The 14,829-nt window shown below is 42.0% G+C and overlaps 1 protein-coding gene across 3 annotated transcripts in view; it reads right to left on the bottom strand.

Annotated features, from left to right (window-relative positions):
• LOC137322076 (long-chain-fatty-acid--CoA ligase ACSBG2-like) overlaps nt 1-14,829 on the bottom strand; it is an 88,139-nt gene that overhangs the window by 46,021 nt on the left and 27,289 nt on the right. For 2 of the 3 annotated variants that reach the window (XM_067985144.1, XM_067985152.1), the window contains 3 exons: nt 13,998-14,404; nt 2,655-2,926; nt 2,133-2,221 (listed from right to left, as the gene is read on the bottom strand). In XM_067985144.1, the coding sequence (XP_067841245.1) occupies nt 2,133-2,221; nt 2,655-2,926; nt 13,998-14,404 (768 nt within the window). The remainder of the gene's footprint in view (nt 1-2,132; nt 2,222-2,654; nt 2,927-13,997; nt 14,405-14,829) is intronic. The other variant, XM_067985161.1, reaches the window with a different exon arrangement.

Below are 14,829 nucleotides of genomic sequence, written 5' to 3'. Positions count from 1 at the left end.
AGTTGGACTAGAACATAAGAAAATAAGAAATAGGAGCAGGAGTAGGCCATACGGCCCCTCAAGCCTGCTCCGTCATTCAATAAGATCATGGCTGATCTTTGACCTCAACTCCACTTTCCTGCTCGATCCCCATTTCCCTTGATTCCCCTAGAGTCCAAAAATCTATCGATCTCAGCCTTGAATATATTCAATGACTCAGCATCCACAGCCCTCAGAGGGTTGTGAATCTTTGGAATTCTCTACCCCAGAGTGAAGAAATTCCTCCTCATCTCAGTCTTAAATGGCCAACCCCTTATCCTGTGACCATGCCCTCTGGTTCTAGACTCTCTAGCCAGGGGAAACAACCTCTCAGCATCTACTCTGTCAAGCCCTCTCAGAATCTTATATGTTTCAATGAGATCACCTCTCATTCTTCTAAACTCGAGAGCACAGGCCCATTTACTCAACCTCTCCTAATAAGACAACCCTCACATTCCAGGAATTAACCTAGTGAACCTTTGTTGCACCGCCTCTAAGGCGAGTGTATCCTTCCTTAGATAAGGAGACCAAAACTGTATGCAGTATTCCAGGTGAGGTCTCACTAAAGCCCTGTACAATTGTAATAAGACTTCCTTACTCTTGTACACCAACCCCCTTGCAATAAAGGCCATCATGCCATTTGCTTTCCTAATTGCTTGCTGTACCTGCATGCTAACTTTTTGTGTTTCTTGTACAAAGGCAACCAAATTCCTCTGAACACCAACATTTAATAGTTTGTCACCATTTGATAAAATTCTGTTTTTCGATTCTTCCTACCAAAGTGAATAACCTCACATTTCCCCATATTATACTCAATCTGCCACTTTCTTGCCCACTCGCTTAACCTCAAGTATTTTAAATGAATTTCAAATCTATTCCCATCTTCTGTATTAAAATTTGGTTTAATTCAGAACTTCCTAACTGTTCAACGTGTTAAGATAGTGAGTAGCTGAGTTGTACAGACAAGGAGGATCCCAAGTTTGATCCCTGCTCTGTGCCAAGTTAGCAGAGCTCAGTTGGGACAGTGCCTTGGAGGCTGCAATTGCCATCAGTGCCCTTGGGTTAGAGAGCAAAATTAGCCAGGGTTCCTGTTCCAAATCAGTAGCCAGTGACCTCTGCATGGGCATCTGATGAGGACAGTGTTAGACTTGGCAGTGATGTTCTCCCGCAGTCGAAAAGACTGTCAACTCTGATTGCCTAGGCTCTGCATGAAGGATGAACGGTAGGGTGAGGTGCAGGAGAGTCTCAAGTAGTTGTGGAACTAAACCCCACGATGGAATCAATGTCCTCAACAACAGCGATGTGAGTAGACAAAAAGAAAAATTAGGTCCTTCAAAACGTTTAATCATCTCCTGCAGCAAAGCTAGTTTCAACACAATTGTCCTGAAGAAATCAGTCTTCACAATGACTGAAGACATATACAAAGAAACTCACTTATTCCATACATAGTTGTAATGAGTACTCTAACAGACTAGAGGGTCAAAGTGCAATACTTCCTTGCTTATTGCTAACAGAAAGATGGCTGGACATTCCCCAGCAATCTACCTGGCTATGTTCTCCACACAGCTTCACTATTACCATATTTACTACTTCAAAAACAATGAAAAACACCCCATGAGGTGGTTTTGCCCTCTTCTGGCAAAAAGTTGGTGGTGGCTAAAGTAAAATTGCATTAACAGTGACCATTTAGCATTAAAATATCTTGTGCAACATTACAGCAACTACACTAGCACATTTGCTCAAATGTGGTCAGAATGCCTATGCACCCTCAGTGTAAATGGTGTGAATTCAGAATATAAGCAACTGCATCATATTTGGAACCATTTCCTCAATATGAACAAGTAGCTGTCCTTTGACTTGTAGGCAATACCTCCAAATTTTTTACTGATATATTCATGCAATGTCAATGCATTATTAAGGAATGCAATTCTGAACAACAAAAGATAAAACCCCTATAGTAGAACGATAACCAATTCTTGTCTCTTTATCAATTAATCTTTTATAAAAATACAAAAACACACTGAAGTCTATAAGCAATCTTGACAAGTATAACATACAGTAGAGTCTCCATTAGGTTACAAAAGTTCACTACGTTACACTTTTTATTGGCATACCCTGCCAGAATTGCTCCTATATCTGCAATGAACCACTCCGGAGAGTTGAATCCCAGGATACCAACCCCATGGAAACGTTGGAGTCCAAGCTGTAAACACATAAAAACAGACATTTTACTACCTACCTCTCTTCAAAATTTCCTACATTACAACAGTGGCTACACTTCAAAAGGTACTTCATTGGTTGTTAAGTGCTTTAGAATGTCCCGAGGTCATGAAAGGCACTATATCAAAGCAAGTTTTTCTTTTTCTGTTTTTAAAATTACAAGTAAAAATATATTACGTTACTATAATAAGTTATTGTACAGGTACGTTTAAGCAATCGGTCAAATATGCAAATATATTATTTAACCTGGCAGCGAACATTCATTAATCCCCTCAAGAACATTGCTGAATTCATATTTAATCAATAATTCATCTTACTGGGAATGAAAAATCGTAATTCCTTACATTTGACATTTTTCTTCTATAAAGTTGTTTTAAGCTTAGAATGTCATGTTAAGATGGACAGGAGGTACTTGCCTTCAAAAAGCTTTTTGCCGCTCTCCTGCATGCATTGTAATATTGTTCATAGTTCATTTTTTCCCATCGATCTCTCTGCTTGAAAGCTAAAGCAACATGTTTACCATAACTTTCTACCGCCTGTTGGAGCACTTGGTTAACAGTTAGGGGTAATTCAGCACCATAACCCGAATCCTCCATTCGGATCTTAACTGCACCATTCTTCTCTGTGGTCCATAACTCGGTTGCAGGGGCCATGTGAACAGTGTACGGTGTCACTGGAGTCACCTTAACTGAAGTAAACAAACAAGGAAACATAAACATTTGTCTCTTCTGAAGAGGCAATATTTCACCTTATGGGATTTAAGCAGCCCATCTTTTCCAGTCAATTAACACTAATTACATAAGGGATTATTTAACATTAACTTCTTGCACACCTTTTACAATATCTGTGGAGCAATGTTCCATTGCTCATGAATAAGCATAGCCAAGCTAATGTACACAAAACACTAAAAGGAATATTTAATTACATGCAGCCCCAGTATATTTAGATTTAGAACTGCACACATTATACTGCAGGTTGGATCAGAAAGACAATAGCTGCTAATTACATATAATGGTGTGGAGATGCCAGTGATGGACTGGGGTGGACAAATGTAAGGAGTCTTACAACACCAGGTTATAGTCCAACAGGTTATATTCCAAATAAAGCTGTTGGACTATAACCTGGTGTTGTAAGACTCCTTACATACAATGGAAATAAGTAGGAGAAAGTTGACTGTAGAGCCGTACCACATCACAAATTACTGCATCAGCTAAGGAGGGGACTAAATTGAAGGGGGGGGTTTGGGGGGGGGGGGGGGGGGGGGGGGGAGTATCACAAAAAAATTTACTCCCCGTTCTCTAGGTCCCATCTTTCTGTCTCTTTACTCTTAGAATCATAGAATGATACAGTGCAGGAGGCCATTTGGCCCATCGTGCTTGTGCCAGCTCTCAAGAGCTACCAATTAGTCCCACCACCCCCTTGCTCTTTCCTCATAGTCCTACAAATTTTTCTTTTTAAGTATATATCCAATTCCCTTTTGAAAGTTACTATTGAATCTGCTTCCACTACCCTTTCAGGCAATGCGTTCCAGATCATTACAACTCACTGAGTTAAAAAAAAAAATTCTCATCTCCCCCTTGGCTTTTTTGCCAATTATCTTAAATCTGTGTCCTCTGGCTACCGACCCTCCTGCCAGTGGAAATAGTTTCTCCCGATCTACTCTATCAAAACCTCTCATAATTTTGAGCACCTCTATTAAATCTCCCCTTAATCTTCTTTGCTCCAAGGAGAACAATCCCAGCTCCACAAAGCTGAATTGCCTCATCCTTGGTACCATTCTGGTAAATGTCCTCTGTACCCTCTCCAAGGCCTTAACATCCTTTCTAAAGTGCAGTGCCCAGAATTGGACACAACACTCCAGCGATTTATAAAGATTTACCATAACTTCCTTGCTTTTGTACTCTCTGCCTCTGTTTAGAAAGCCATGGATCCCGTATTTTTTTTTAAAAACAGCTTTATCAACTTGTCCTGCCATCTTCAAAGATTTATGTATGTGCTCCCCCAGGTCTCTCTGTTCCTGCATCTTTGTTAAAATGTTATTATTTAGTTTATACTGCCTCTCTGCATTTTTTCTTCCAAAATGCATCACTTCATACTTCTCTGCATTAAGTTTCATCTGCCATGTGTCTTCCCATTTCACCAGTCTGTCTATGTCTTCCTAAAGTCTGTTTTCTATCCTCCTTACTGTTTACTACATTTCCAAGCTTTATGTCATCCACAAACTTTGAAATTATGCCCCCTACACCAAGTTCAGGTCATTAATATATATTAAAAAATGCAATGGTCCTAGTACCAACCCCTCCAGTCCGAAATACAACCGTTCACCACTACTCTCTGCTTTCTGGCTCTCAACCAATTTTGAATCCACGCTGCCACTGCCCCTTTAATCCCATGAGCTTCAATTTTGCTATAAACATACTTTGCGGTACTTTATCAAACGCTTGCTGAAAGTCCATATAATCATCAACTCTCTCCGTTTTTTCATCAAAACACTCTGGTTGCAAATCTTTTTGACAAGAGGCAGCTGAGCAAACTGTTCCCAACCCTCTACCAATGTTGCTCTATAGTTAGCCACTGCAGTGAATGCAAGAGTAACCGATGTATATCTGTTCCCATCAGGTATTCCAATTTTCAGTTTCAATTCCAACCCAATAGATTGCAGCAATCAGACTGGGTAGCAAATTACTTGCAAGTTCACACTGCGCTAATATAACTTGGCACTTCCCACTAATAGGTCAGTAACACATTAAGCCAGTAAGCCAAGAACATCTATTGCAACCCCTCCTCCAACTTCCCAAATTCTCTTTTTAGGAAAGGCCTGCATTCATCGGCCACCTCCTCCCTCGGGGGAGAGGAAGCAGGGGTGGGGGGGGGTGAAATTAAGCAATGACATTCAGATTTTTAAATCTTCATTGAGTGACTAAGAATACTGCCAAGTTAAATGTCTTTTACACGGTGTTTAAAACCAGTGCTCCTGATGCATAGAATTATAGAATTGTTACAGCACAGGAGGCCGCTCTTTTGGGCCATCGAGCCTGTGCCAGCTCTTTGTAAGAGCAATCCAGTTGGTCCCATTCTCCCGCCCTTTTCCCGTAGCCCTACAAATTTTCTCTCTTCAAATATTTATCCAATTCCTTTTTGAAAGCCACGATTGAATCTTCTTCCACCACCCTTTCAGGCAGCGCATTCCAGATCATAACTACTCGCTGCATAGAAAAGTTTTTCCACATGTTGCCTTCGGTTCTTTTGCCAATCACCTTAAATCTGTGTCCTCTGGTTCTCGACCCTTCTGCCAATGGGAACAACTTCTCTATTTACTTTATCTAAACCAGTCATGATTTTGAACACCTCTATCAAATCTCCTCTTAACCGTCTCTGCTCTAAGGAGAACAATCCCAGCTTCTCCAGTCTATCCACATAACTGAAGTCCCTCATCCCTGGAATCATTCTGGTAAACCTTTTCTGCACCGTCTAAGGCCTTCACATCTTTCCTAAAAAGTGTGGTACCCAGAATTGGACACGATATTCCAGCTGTGGCCGAACCAGCGTTTTTATAAAGGTTCAACATAACTGCTTTGCTTTTGTACTCTATGCCTCTATTTATAAAGCCCAGGATCCCGTATGCTTTTATAACCGCTTTCTCAACCTGTCCTGCCAGCTTCAAAGATTTGTGCACATATATTCCCGGGTCTCAATGTTCCTGCATGCCCTTTAGAATTGACCATTTAGTTTATATTGCCTTTCCTCGTTCTTCCTGCCAAAATGTATCAATTCGCACTTCTCTGCATTAAATTTCATCTGCCATGTCTCCGTCCATTCCACCAGACTGTCCATGTCCTCTTGAAGTCTATTAAGAGGTGGTTTTGGTACAGTCTAGGTACATTCCCACAAGGGAGAAAGGTAGGGCAACTAAAGCCAGAGCTTCCTGGATGACAAAAGAGATCGAGAGTAAGATAAAGCGGAAAAAAGGAGCGTATGGCAGATGTCAGGTTGATAACACAAGTGAGAACCAGGCAGAATATGGAAAGTTCAGAGGGGAACTGAAAAAGGAAATAAGAGGGACAAAGAGAGAGTATGAGAATAGACTGGCGGCAAACATAAAAGGGAATCCAAAATTCTTCTACAGGCATCTAAATGGTAAACTGGTAGTAAGAGGAGGGGTGGGGCCAATAAGGGACCATAAAGGAGATCTACTCAAGGAAGCAGAGGCCATGGCCAAGGTACTAAATGAGTACTTTGTATCTGTCTTTACCAAGAAAGATGATGCTGCCAGAGACTCAGTAAAGGAAGATTAGCCGAGATACTGGGTGGGCTAAAAATTGATAGAGATACTAGAAAGGCTAGCTGTACTTAAAGTAGATAAGTCACCAGGTCCGGATGGGATGCATCCTAGATTGCTGAGGGAAGTAAGGGTGGAAATTGCAGAGGTCCTGGCCATGATCTTCCCAACATTCTTAGATACGAGGGTGGTGCCAGGGGACTGGAGAATTGCAAATGTTACACCCTTGTTCAAAAAAGGGTGCAAGAATAAACCCAGCAACTATAGGCCAGTCAGTTTAACCTCAGTGGTGGGGAAACTTTTAGCAATGATAATCCGGGACAGAATTAACAGTCACTTGGACGAATGTGGATTGATTAGGGAAAGCCAGCACGGATTTGTTAAAGGCAATTCACGTTCTGACAAAAAGTCTTCGACCTGAAACGCTTTCTTTCTCCACAGATGCTGCCTGACTTGCTGAGCTTCTCCAGCATTTTCTGTTTTTATTTCGTGTTTAACTAACATGATAGAGTTTTTTGATGAGGTAACAGAGAGGGTAGATGAGGGCAAAGCAGTTGCTGTGGCATATATGGACTTTCAAAAAGGCGTTTGATAAAGTATTGCATGGTAGGCTTATCATCAAGATTGCGGCCCATGGAATAAAGGGGGCAGTAGCAACACGGATACAGAATTGGCTAAGTGACAGGAAACAGAGTAGCGGTGAATGGTTGTTCTTCGGACTGGAGGGAGGCGTACAATGGTGTTCCCCAGGGGTCGATGCTGGGACCACTGCTTTTCTTGATATATATTAATGACTTGGACTTGGGTGTACAGGGCACAATTTCAAATTTGCAGATGACACAAAACTTGGAAGGGTAGTGAACAGTGGGAAGGATAGTGATAGACTTCAAGAGGACATAGACAGGCTGGTGGCATGGGCGGACACGTGGCAAATGAAATTTAACGCAGAAAAATGTAAAGTGATACGTTTCAGTAGGAAGAAAGAGGAGAGGCAATATACACTAGAGGGCTCAATTCTAAAAGGGGTATAGGAACAGAGATCTGGCAGGGTAGGTTGAGAAAGCAGTTAAAAAAGCAAATGGGATCCTGGGCTTTATAAATAGAGGCATATAGAGTACAAAAGTAAGGAAGTCACGATGAACCTTTATAAAACACTGATTCGGCCACAACTGGAATTGTGTTCAGTTCTGGGCACCGCACTTCAGGAAAGATGTAAAGGCCTTAGAGAGGGTGCAGAAGAGATTTACTAGAATGATTCCAGGGATGAGGGACTTCAGTTACGTGGATAGACTGGAGAAGCTGGGGTGGTTCTCCTTGGAACAGAGAAGGTTGAGAGGAGATTTGATAGAGGTATTCAAAATCATGAAGGGTCTAGACAGAGTAGAGAGAAGCTGTTCCCATTGGCAGAAGGGTCAAGAACCAGAGGACATAGATTTGAGGTGATTGGCAAAAGAACCAAAGGTGACATGAGGAAAAACATTTTTTTTTTAAACACAGCAAGTGGTTAGGATCTGGAATGCGCTGCCTGAGCGGGTGGTGGAGACAGATTCAATAATGGCCTTCAAAAGGGAACTGGATAAGTACTTGAAAGGAAAATATTTGCAGGGCTACGGGGATAGGGCGGGGGAGTGGAACCAGCTGAATTGCTCTTGCATAGAGCCAGCACGGACTCGATGGCCTCCTTCCGTGCTGTAACCTTTCTATGATTCTATGACTAATATCCTCCTCACTGTTCACTATACTTCCAAGTTTATTGCCATCTGCAATTTTGAAATTGTGCCCTGTGCACCCAAGTCCAAATCATTAATATATATCAAAAAAAGTAGTGGTCCTAGTACCGACCCCTGAGGAACACCACTGTATACCTTCCTCCATTCTGAAAAGCAACCGTTCACCTCTACTCTCTGTTTCCTGTCACTTAGCCAATTTCGTATCTATGCTGCCACTGTCTTTTATTCCATGGGCTTCAATTTTGCTGACAAGCCTACCATGTGGCACTTTATTAAACGCCTTTTGAAAGTCCATATACACATCAACCGCATTGCCCTCAAAAAACTATCTAGTTAAACACAATTTGCCTTTAACAAATCCATGCTGGCTTTCTTTTATTAATCCACACTTGTTCAGGTGACTATTGATAATCCGGGAGAAAAATTGTTTCTAAAAGCTTCCCCACCACCAAGGTTAAACTGACTGGCCTGTAGTTGCCGGATTTATCCTTTCACCCTTTTTTGAACAAGGGTGAAACATTTGCAATTCTCCAGTCCTCTGGCACCTCCCCCACATCTAAGGAGGGTTGGATTATGGCCCGCACCCTTATTTCCCTCAGCAACCTAGGATGCATCCCTTCCGGACCAGGTGACTTATCTACTTTAAGCATAGCCAGCCTTTCTAGTACCTCCTATTATCAATTTTTAGCCCATCTTGTATCTCAACTACCTCCCCATTACAGGACCCTTTATAGGTTCTGATTAACTATGCAGATATGTAATGAGAACCAAATAATTTGAAGTAAAATATGTTTTGCCCCAAAGGGTAATGTGTGCCAATAATTTACAGTAGTTAACAAATTGGACTTTTGGTGTTGAATTGTGATCAAAATGCACATGAAATGGATACAATAACTTGTCAAGAGTAGTTGAAGGTGTGCTACCAGCAGCAGGGGCACGCTACCAACACTGAGTATTACTATAAACTCCCACTGCCAACATACATTATAGTAAGTATGCATACTCCACACTTCTAACAGCATCTAGGATCTGATCTTTCACAGGCACCAAAAGTGGCTGTCAGAGGTGCAGAAAATATAGGGCTCCATTCTATTGCCCTTGAACAAGTCCACTAGAACCAGTGGTGGGCTGGTAATGAAAAAATGGCCGGTGGGGGGCAGGCAGTGGTGGCACTGTGGAAAGGGAAAGAGAGCAACTGCCTCCACTTCAGCATTACTCTCCCAGCACCTGAACACCAATATAAAAGTGAGTCAAGACCCTTATGAAAAATTGCTGGTGTGAAAATGAAATGTCACACTAAATGGTACAATGAGGAGCACTCAGCTGGTCAGTAAAGCTCATTATTGGGATAACAGAGAGAGAGCTTTACTCTGTATTACTAACTCAAGCTATACCTGACCTCGAACTTCTCGATGCGAATGCGGGGTACAACAACTGCAGCACTGACGTCCTTCACCTTTAATCACAAAATTCAAATACTTCTTAGCTAACAGAATGTGGAGAAATAACTGCCCAACAAGTTTCTAACTCAGTTTGTACGCCTCCCACTTTTGCACACATTATTTGTCGTTTTATATTTCCTCCTTCTCCCCTTGATGGTACTTAATCATGCTGGGTTATAATTCTATAAGAACTGGCAGCCTTCTTGAACCTCACTCAAATGGACATTTTCCACACATGAACAGAGAGGGAGTTCTAGCAGGTTATTTGATTTTGGGGATCATCACACCCAAGCTTGATCCTATCCTTACCTCGATGCCTATGCAGGTGGGCTTTCCAATAGAAGTCACTAATTAACCATAATATCCCTAGAGGAAACATGGGCAATTTTTTTTTCTTCTTTGCTAGCCCTGGCACACAGCTCAAGTTTAGTACCCTGCACCACTGCCCTGGCAGGGATCAGCTAACTCAGTGCAGGCACTGGTCTACATGGCTTAGAAACAAGCTGTGTGGTGAGTCTTTCCATTGAGCCATCTAGGAGCACGCCATGATCAGAAATCAATCTTCAATAAACAGGTGCGACCTGAATTTCTTGTGTTCTATAAACAAGTTCATAAAAGGTCATTCCACAGGGGCAAGTTACAAAAAAAGTAATTCTAAGTTTGAACCATGAGAGACATTCACTTGTACTCCTAATACTCGTGATTAAGTCATTCACTGCTTTCAGGGAACTTCCAATAGGAAATTAAAAATCAAACCAATTATATTAAGAGATCTCTCCTTACAGTCTAGTGGGCAAACATATGGTCCATGATAGCACTAAATCATACTAATTATTGACCAGTGTTCCCAAATCTGATTCCCAGTTTACATCGAGTTAGTTGATCTCAGCCATGGTGTTACAATGATCCTTGACACTGTGCTGTGCTGGCAGGGTAAAAGGAAAGTATGGGGGGGAAGGGGGGAGAAGCGAGGCAAAAAAAATGAAAAACAAAAGCAGCCATTGTTCCAACTCCTGATTGCTATCAATGTGGCTGCTGCAACAAACGCTTGTCTGTGGGCACCAAGTGAAAACAAGATTGAGTTCAGCTGCAATGCCTTCCTTGATTTAATGGCCTGCCAACAATCAGGGCTACCAGTGCCTATGGAACTGTACCATAGCAACATTCAGTGCCTTCAGGATAGATGGGACAGGAGAAATCTGGAAAATAAAATTAATGCCACTCCCACCACTTTGGAAGATCTGCAATTGCAGGCAACCTACATTCCATTTTGTTGATCCTGCCGTCCATAGTGACACTCACGTAGTGAACACAGTTTGGAACTAAACGTTTGGTGGAATCCGGTCACGAAAACAGCTCAATGAACAGGGAGTAGAAAAAAATAACTTTCATATAACAGGAATTAATTGTGCTGGTACCATTCATGGTCTAGATGTTCTTTTGTTTACACGTCTGCTCAATGTTATTCTCTCCTTCCTTAGGTAATTGCAAATAAAATCTCAGGAGCAGAGTCTAATGTTGGTGCCACAAGATGAGGATGAAGAATAACCAAGAGCTCCATTAGCAGAAATGCACAGCTAAAACAAACCAATAAGGTCTTAGGGTTCCGGCTGTACAAACAAGCAATTTGCGGCATCAGCAGGAATCGTAGAATGATACTTCACAGGAGGCTATTCGGCCTATCGTGCCTGTGCTGGCTCTTTGAAAAAGCTATCCAATTAATCCCACTCCCCTGCCCTATCCCCATAGCCCTGCAAATGTTTCCCCTTCAAGTTTACACCCGATTCCCTTTTGAAAGTTATTATTGAATCTGCTTCCTCCAACCTTCCAGGCAGTGCATTCCAGATCATCATAACTCGCTGTGTAAAAAAATTCTCCTCATCTCACCTATGGTTCTTTTGCCAAATATCTTAAAACTGTGTCCTCTGGTTACTGACCCTTTTTTTAAAAAAGATTTGTTCATGGGATGTGGGCATCACTGGCAAGGCCAGCATTTATTGCCCATCCCTAATTGCCCTAGAGAAGGTGGTGGTGAGCCGCCGCCTTGAACCGCTGCAGTTAGTGTGGTGAAAGTTCTCCCACAGTGCTGTTAGGTAGGGAGTTCCAAGATTTTGACCCAGCGACGATGAAGGAACGGCGATATATTTCCAAGTCGGGATGGTGTGCGACTTGGAGGGGAATGTGCAGGTGGTGTTGTTCCCACGGGCCTGCTGCTCTTGTCCTTCTAGGTGGTAGAGGTTGCGGGTTTGGGAGGTGCTGTCGAAGAAGCCTTGGCGAGTTGCTGCAGTGCATCCTGTAGAAGGTACACACTGCAGCCATGGTGCACCGGTGGTGAAGGCAGTGAATGTTTAGGGTGGTGGATGGGGTGCCAATCAAGCAGGCTACTTTGTCCTGGATGGTGTCGAGCTTCTTGAATGTTGTTGGAGCTGCACTCATCCAGGCAAGTGGAGAGTATTCCATCACACTCCTGACTTGTGCCTTGTAGATGGTGGAAAGGCTTTGGGGAGTCAGGAGGTGAGTCACTTGCCGCAGACTACCCAACCTCTGACATGCTCTTGTAGCTACAGTATTTATGTGGTTGGTCCAGTTAAGTTTCTGGTCAATGGTGACCCCCAGGATGTTGATGGTGGAGGATTCGGTGATGGTAATGCCACTGAATGTCAAGGGGAGGTGATTAGACTCTCTCTTGTTGGAGATGGTCATTGTCTGTCATTTGTCCGGCGCGAACGTTACTTGTCACTTATCAGCCCAAGCCTGGATGTTGTCCAGGTCTTGCTGCATGCAGGCATGGACTGCTTCATTATCTGCAGGGTTGCGAATGGAACTGAACACTGTAAGCAGATTCTCCTATTTACTCTATCAAAACCCTTCATGATTTTGAACACCTCTATTAAATCTCCCCTTAACCTTCTCTGCTCTAAGGAGAACAACCCCAGCTTCTCCAGTATCTCCGCATAACTGAAGTCTATCACAGTCCTCACTGCTCCCAGACTAAAGAATACTGGGGGCAAAGGGAGGCAGGGAGGGGATGAGAGAAGAGAAAAAAAAATCATCCAGGATTCCACTCCTGAATGCTATCCTCCTTGTGAAAATAATGTGGTGAGCACAAGTTGAAAACAGGGCCTGGATAAGCAATATTGATCTCCCCTCCCCCTACAGTCATGAAGTTCATTGACATTCACTGTCCAGGCTGAAATATAAAATGCTGCTACCTGGTAACAGTTTAAAAAGGCCATAAATAGGAGTTGCTACCTTTCAGTCTACAATAAACCATAGGACAGCTGGAGAGTGGGGGGCTGGGGAGAAATAAAAGCAATCAGTCTTTTTGCAAGAAACAAATATTCATATAATTGTAATGACTTTTGGATAGAAACGAGTACCTTTTATAAAGAAAAAAGTTCTTTCAGGTTGCAAATACAGATTAGAGGATTCCCCAAAAGTAGGAGATACCCTCAAAATAGTGCACTTTTTTAAAAAAAGGTCACAACGGGCCAGATTTTGCTGAAAAAATAACGCTGTCCTGAATGACACATGCCGTTATTAATGCGCAAATCGGTCTGCAACTTGGAGCGAGGAAGAGATAACCCGTGAATTACGAATTGCCACAAGTTGCTGGCCGATTTGCACCGCTCCACTGTTAGCTTTGCGAAAATGGCATCTCATTCTTAACCTCCCCGCGATTTTCATGAAATTGCTGGATTTGCATATTAATTGCCCATTAAACACGCCAAAGTAAGTCTTGATATTAACAGCGTTAAGAATCCTTTTAACGACATGATAATTGTTAATGACTGCCAATCGACCTCTCTTGTCCAGAAAGTAAACAATTATAAAAGTTTGGAGTCTCATTCCTTCAGGTTGTGAATTGTCTTAGGAGATTTTTAAAAAAGTATCAAATTTTAAATTTTTTTTCTTACTTTTCCTTTGTTTCTTTTTTTCTCTCTCTCAATTCAATCTTTCTTTCCCTCTCTATTTCTCTTTCTGTACTGATTTGACATTGAATTCACCCTCCTTCTCAGTCCTTCCTCGGTTTATTTCTCAATCCTTAAATCTCATTGGTTAAGGAGATACACTGTTTGTCCCAGATGCCGTTTCCCTCACTGCGCCACTATCAGCTCAAACTTCCAGCAACCTCGTGGGCAAAAAATTTTGAAACCTAAACGTGCACGAACAAGTCTAACTAACTGGGCACACCATGAGATGCCCTGCTCCAACAAAATCTGGCTCAATATAGTTACATGTTTGTAGATACATGCTTTTTTTTAAAAAAGGGAAAAATATTGCAAGTTAACGTTGATTGAAAGCTACCTGCTGCTGACGATTCATTCCTTTCTACTAAAGATGAAGATGTTCCAGCCTGTCCTCCTCGAGCAGTGGCATTTTTAGACAACTCCGCCTTTTTCTGCTGTTCAGATCGGGCCGAATTTGAGCTGTTGAAATCTCCCAATCTGGCCACGTTTGTAGGACTCCCTCCTTTCTGAGGTGAAGTCACTTGTTCGGATTTTCCAGGAGAGTCATTTTTAATTTTCATTCCTAATGGCATTTCTACTTGATCTATAAATCCCTCCTGTTGTTTTTCATTTATACTCTGCTGTAGCTTTTCCTCATTTTTACCCCCACGTAAGGATGCCGTTGTATCCCCTCCTGCATCATTCAGCCAGTGATCGCTATCAAGAAGTTCCCCCATCAACAAATCTGAAGGATTGTGAGTAGGGCTGTTTTTTTTTTAAAAAAAGAGAAGAAATGCAAAACAGAAATATGCATGAATTACTCTCAGAAATGCAGTGCAATTGAAATTCATACACCATTGATAAGTGAAGGGGCACAAAATTAATCTTTCCATTTTAATTACATATAACATGAATACCGCAGATCCTTATCAGGGTAAAAAGTATTCCACTAATGTTGAACCTAGCCAGTCTCAAGAATTTAGAAATCCCCATACTAAGAAACAGTACCCCCTATGAAATGGTATTTTCTTGATATTTAAATGTGTGCTTCTGACTGGTTAGGCTGGCCCCTATAAAAAGTAATAGAAAGGTGTTCTAGCATAACTTTCTCTGTCCTTTGACTGAGGCATGGTTTTCAATTACTAACTTATACCACCTACAAAAAGATTATTTTTTTTTAAAACTCACTT

Source organism: Heptranchias perlo, chromosome 1, assembly GCF_035084215.1.
Source record: "Heptranchias perlo isolate sHepPer1 chromosome 1, sHepPer1.hap1, whole genome shotgun sequence".
Taxonomy (NCBI): Eukaryota; Metazoa; Chordata; class Chondrichthyes; order Hexanchiformes; family Hexanchidae; genus Heptranchias; species Heptranchias perlo.
Note: the sequence above shows the minus strand (reverse complement) of the source record. Positions and strands in the feature narration are given on the sequence as shown.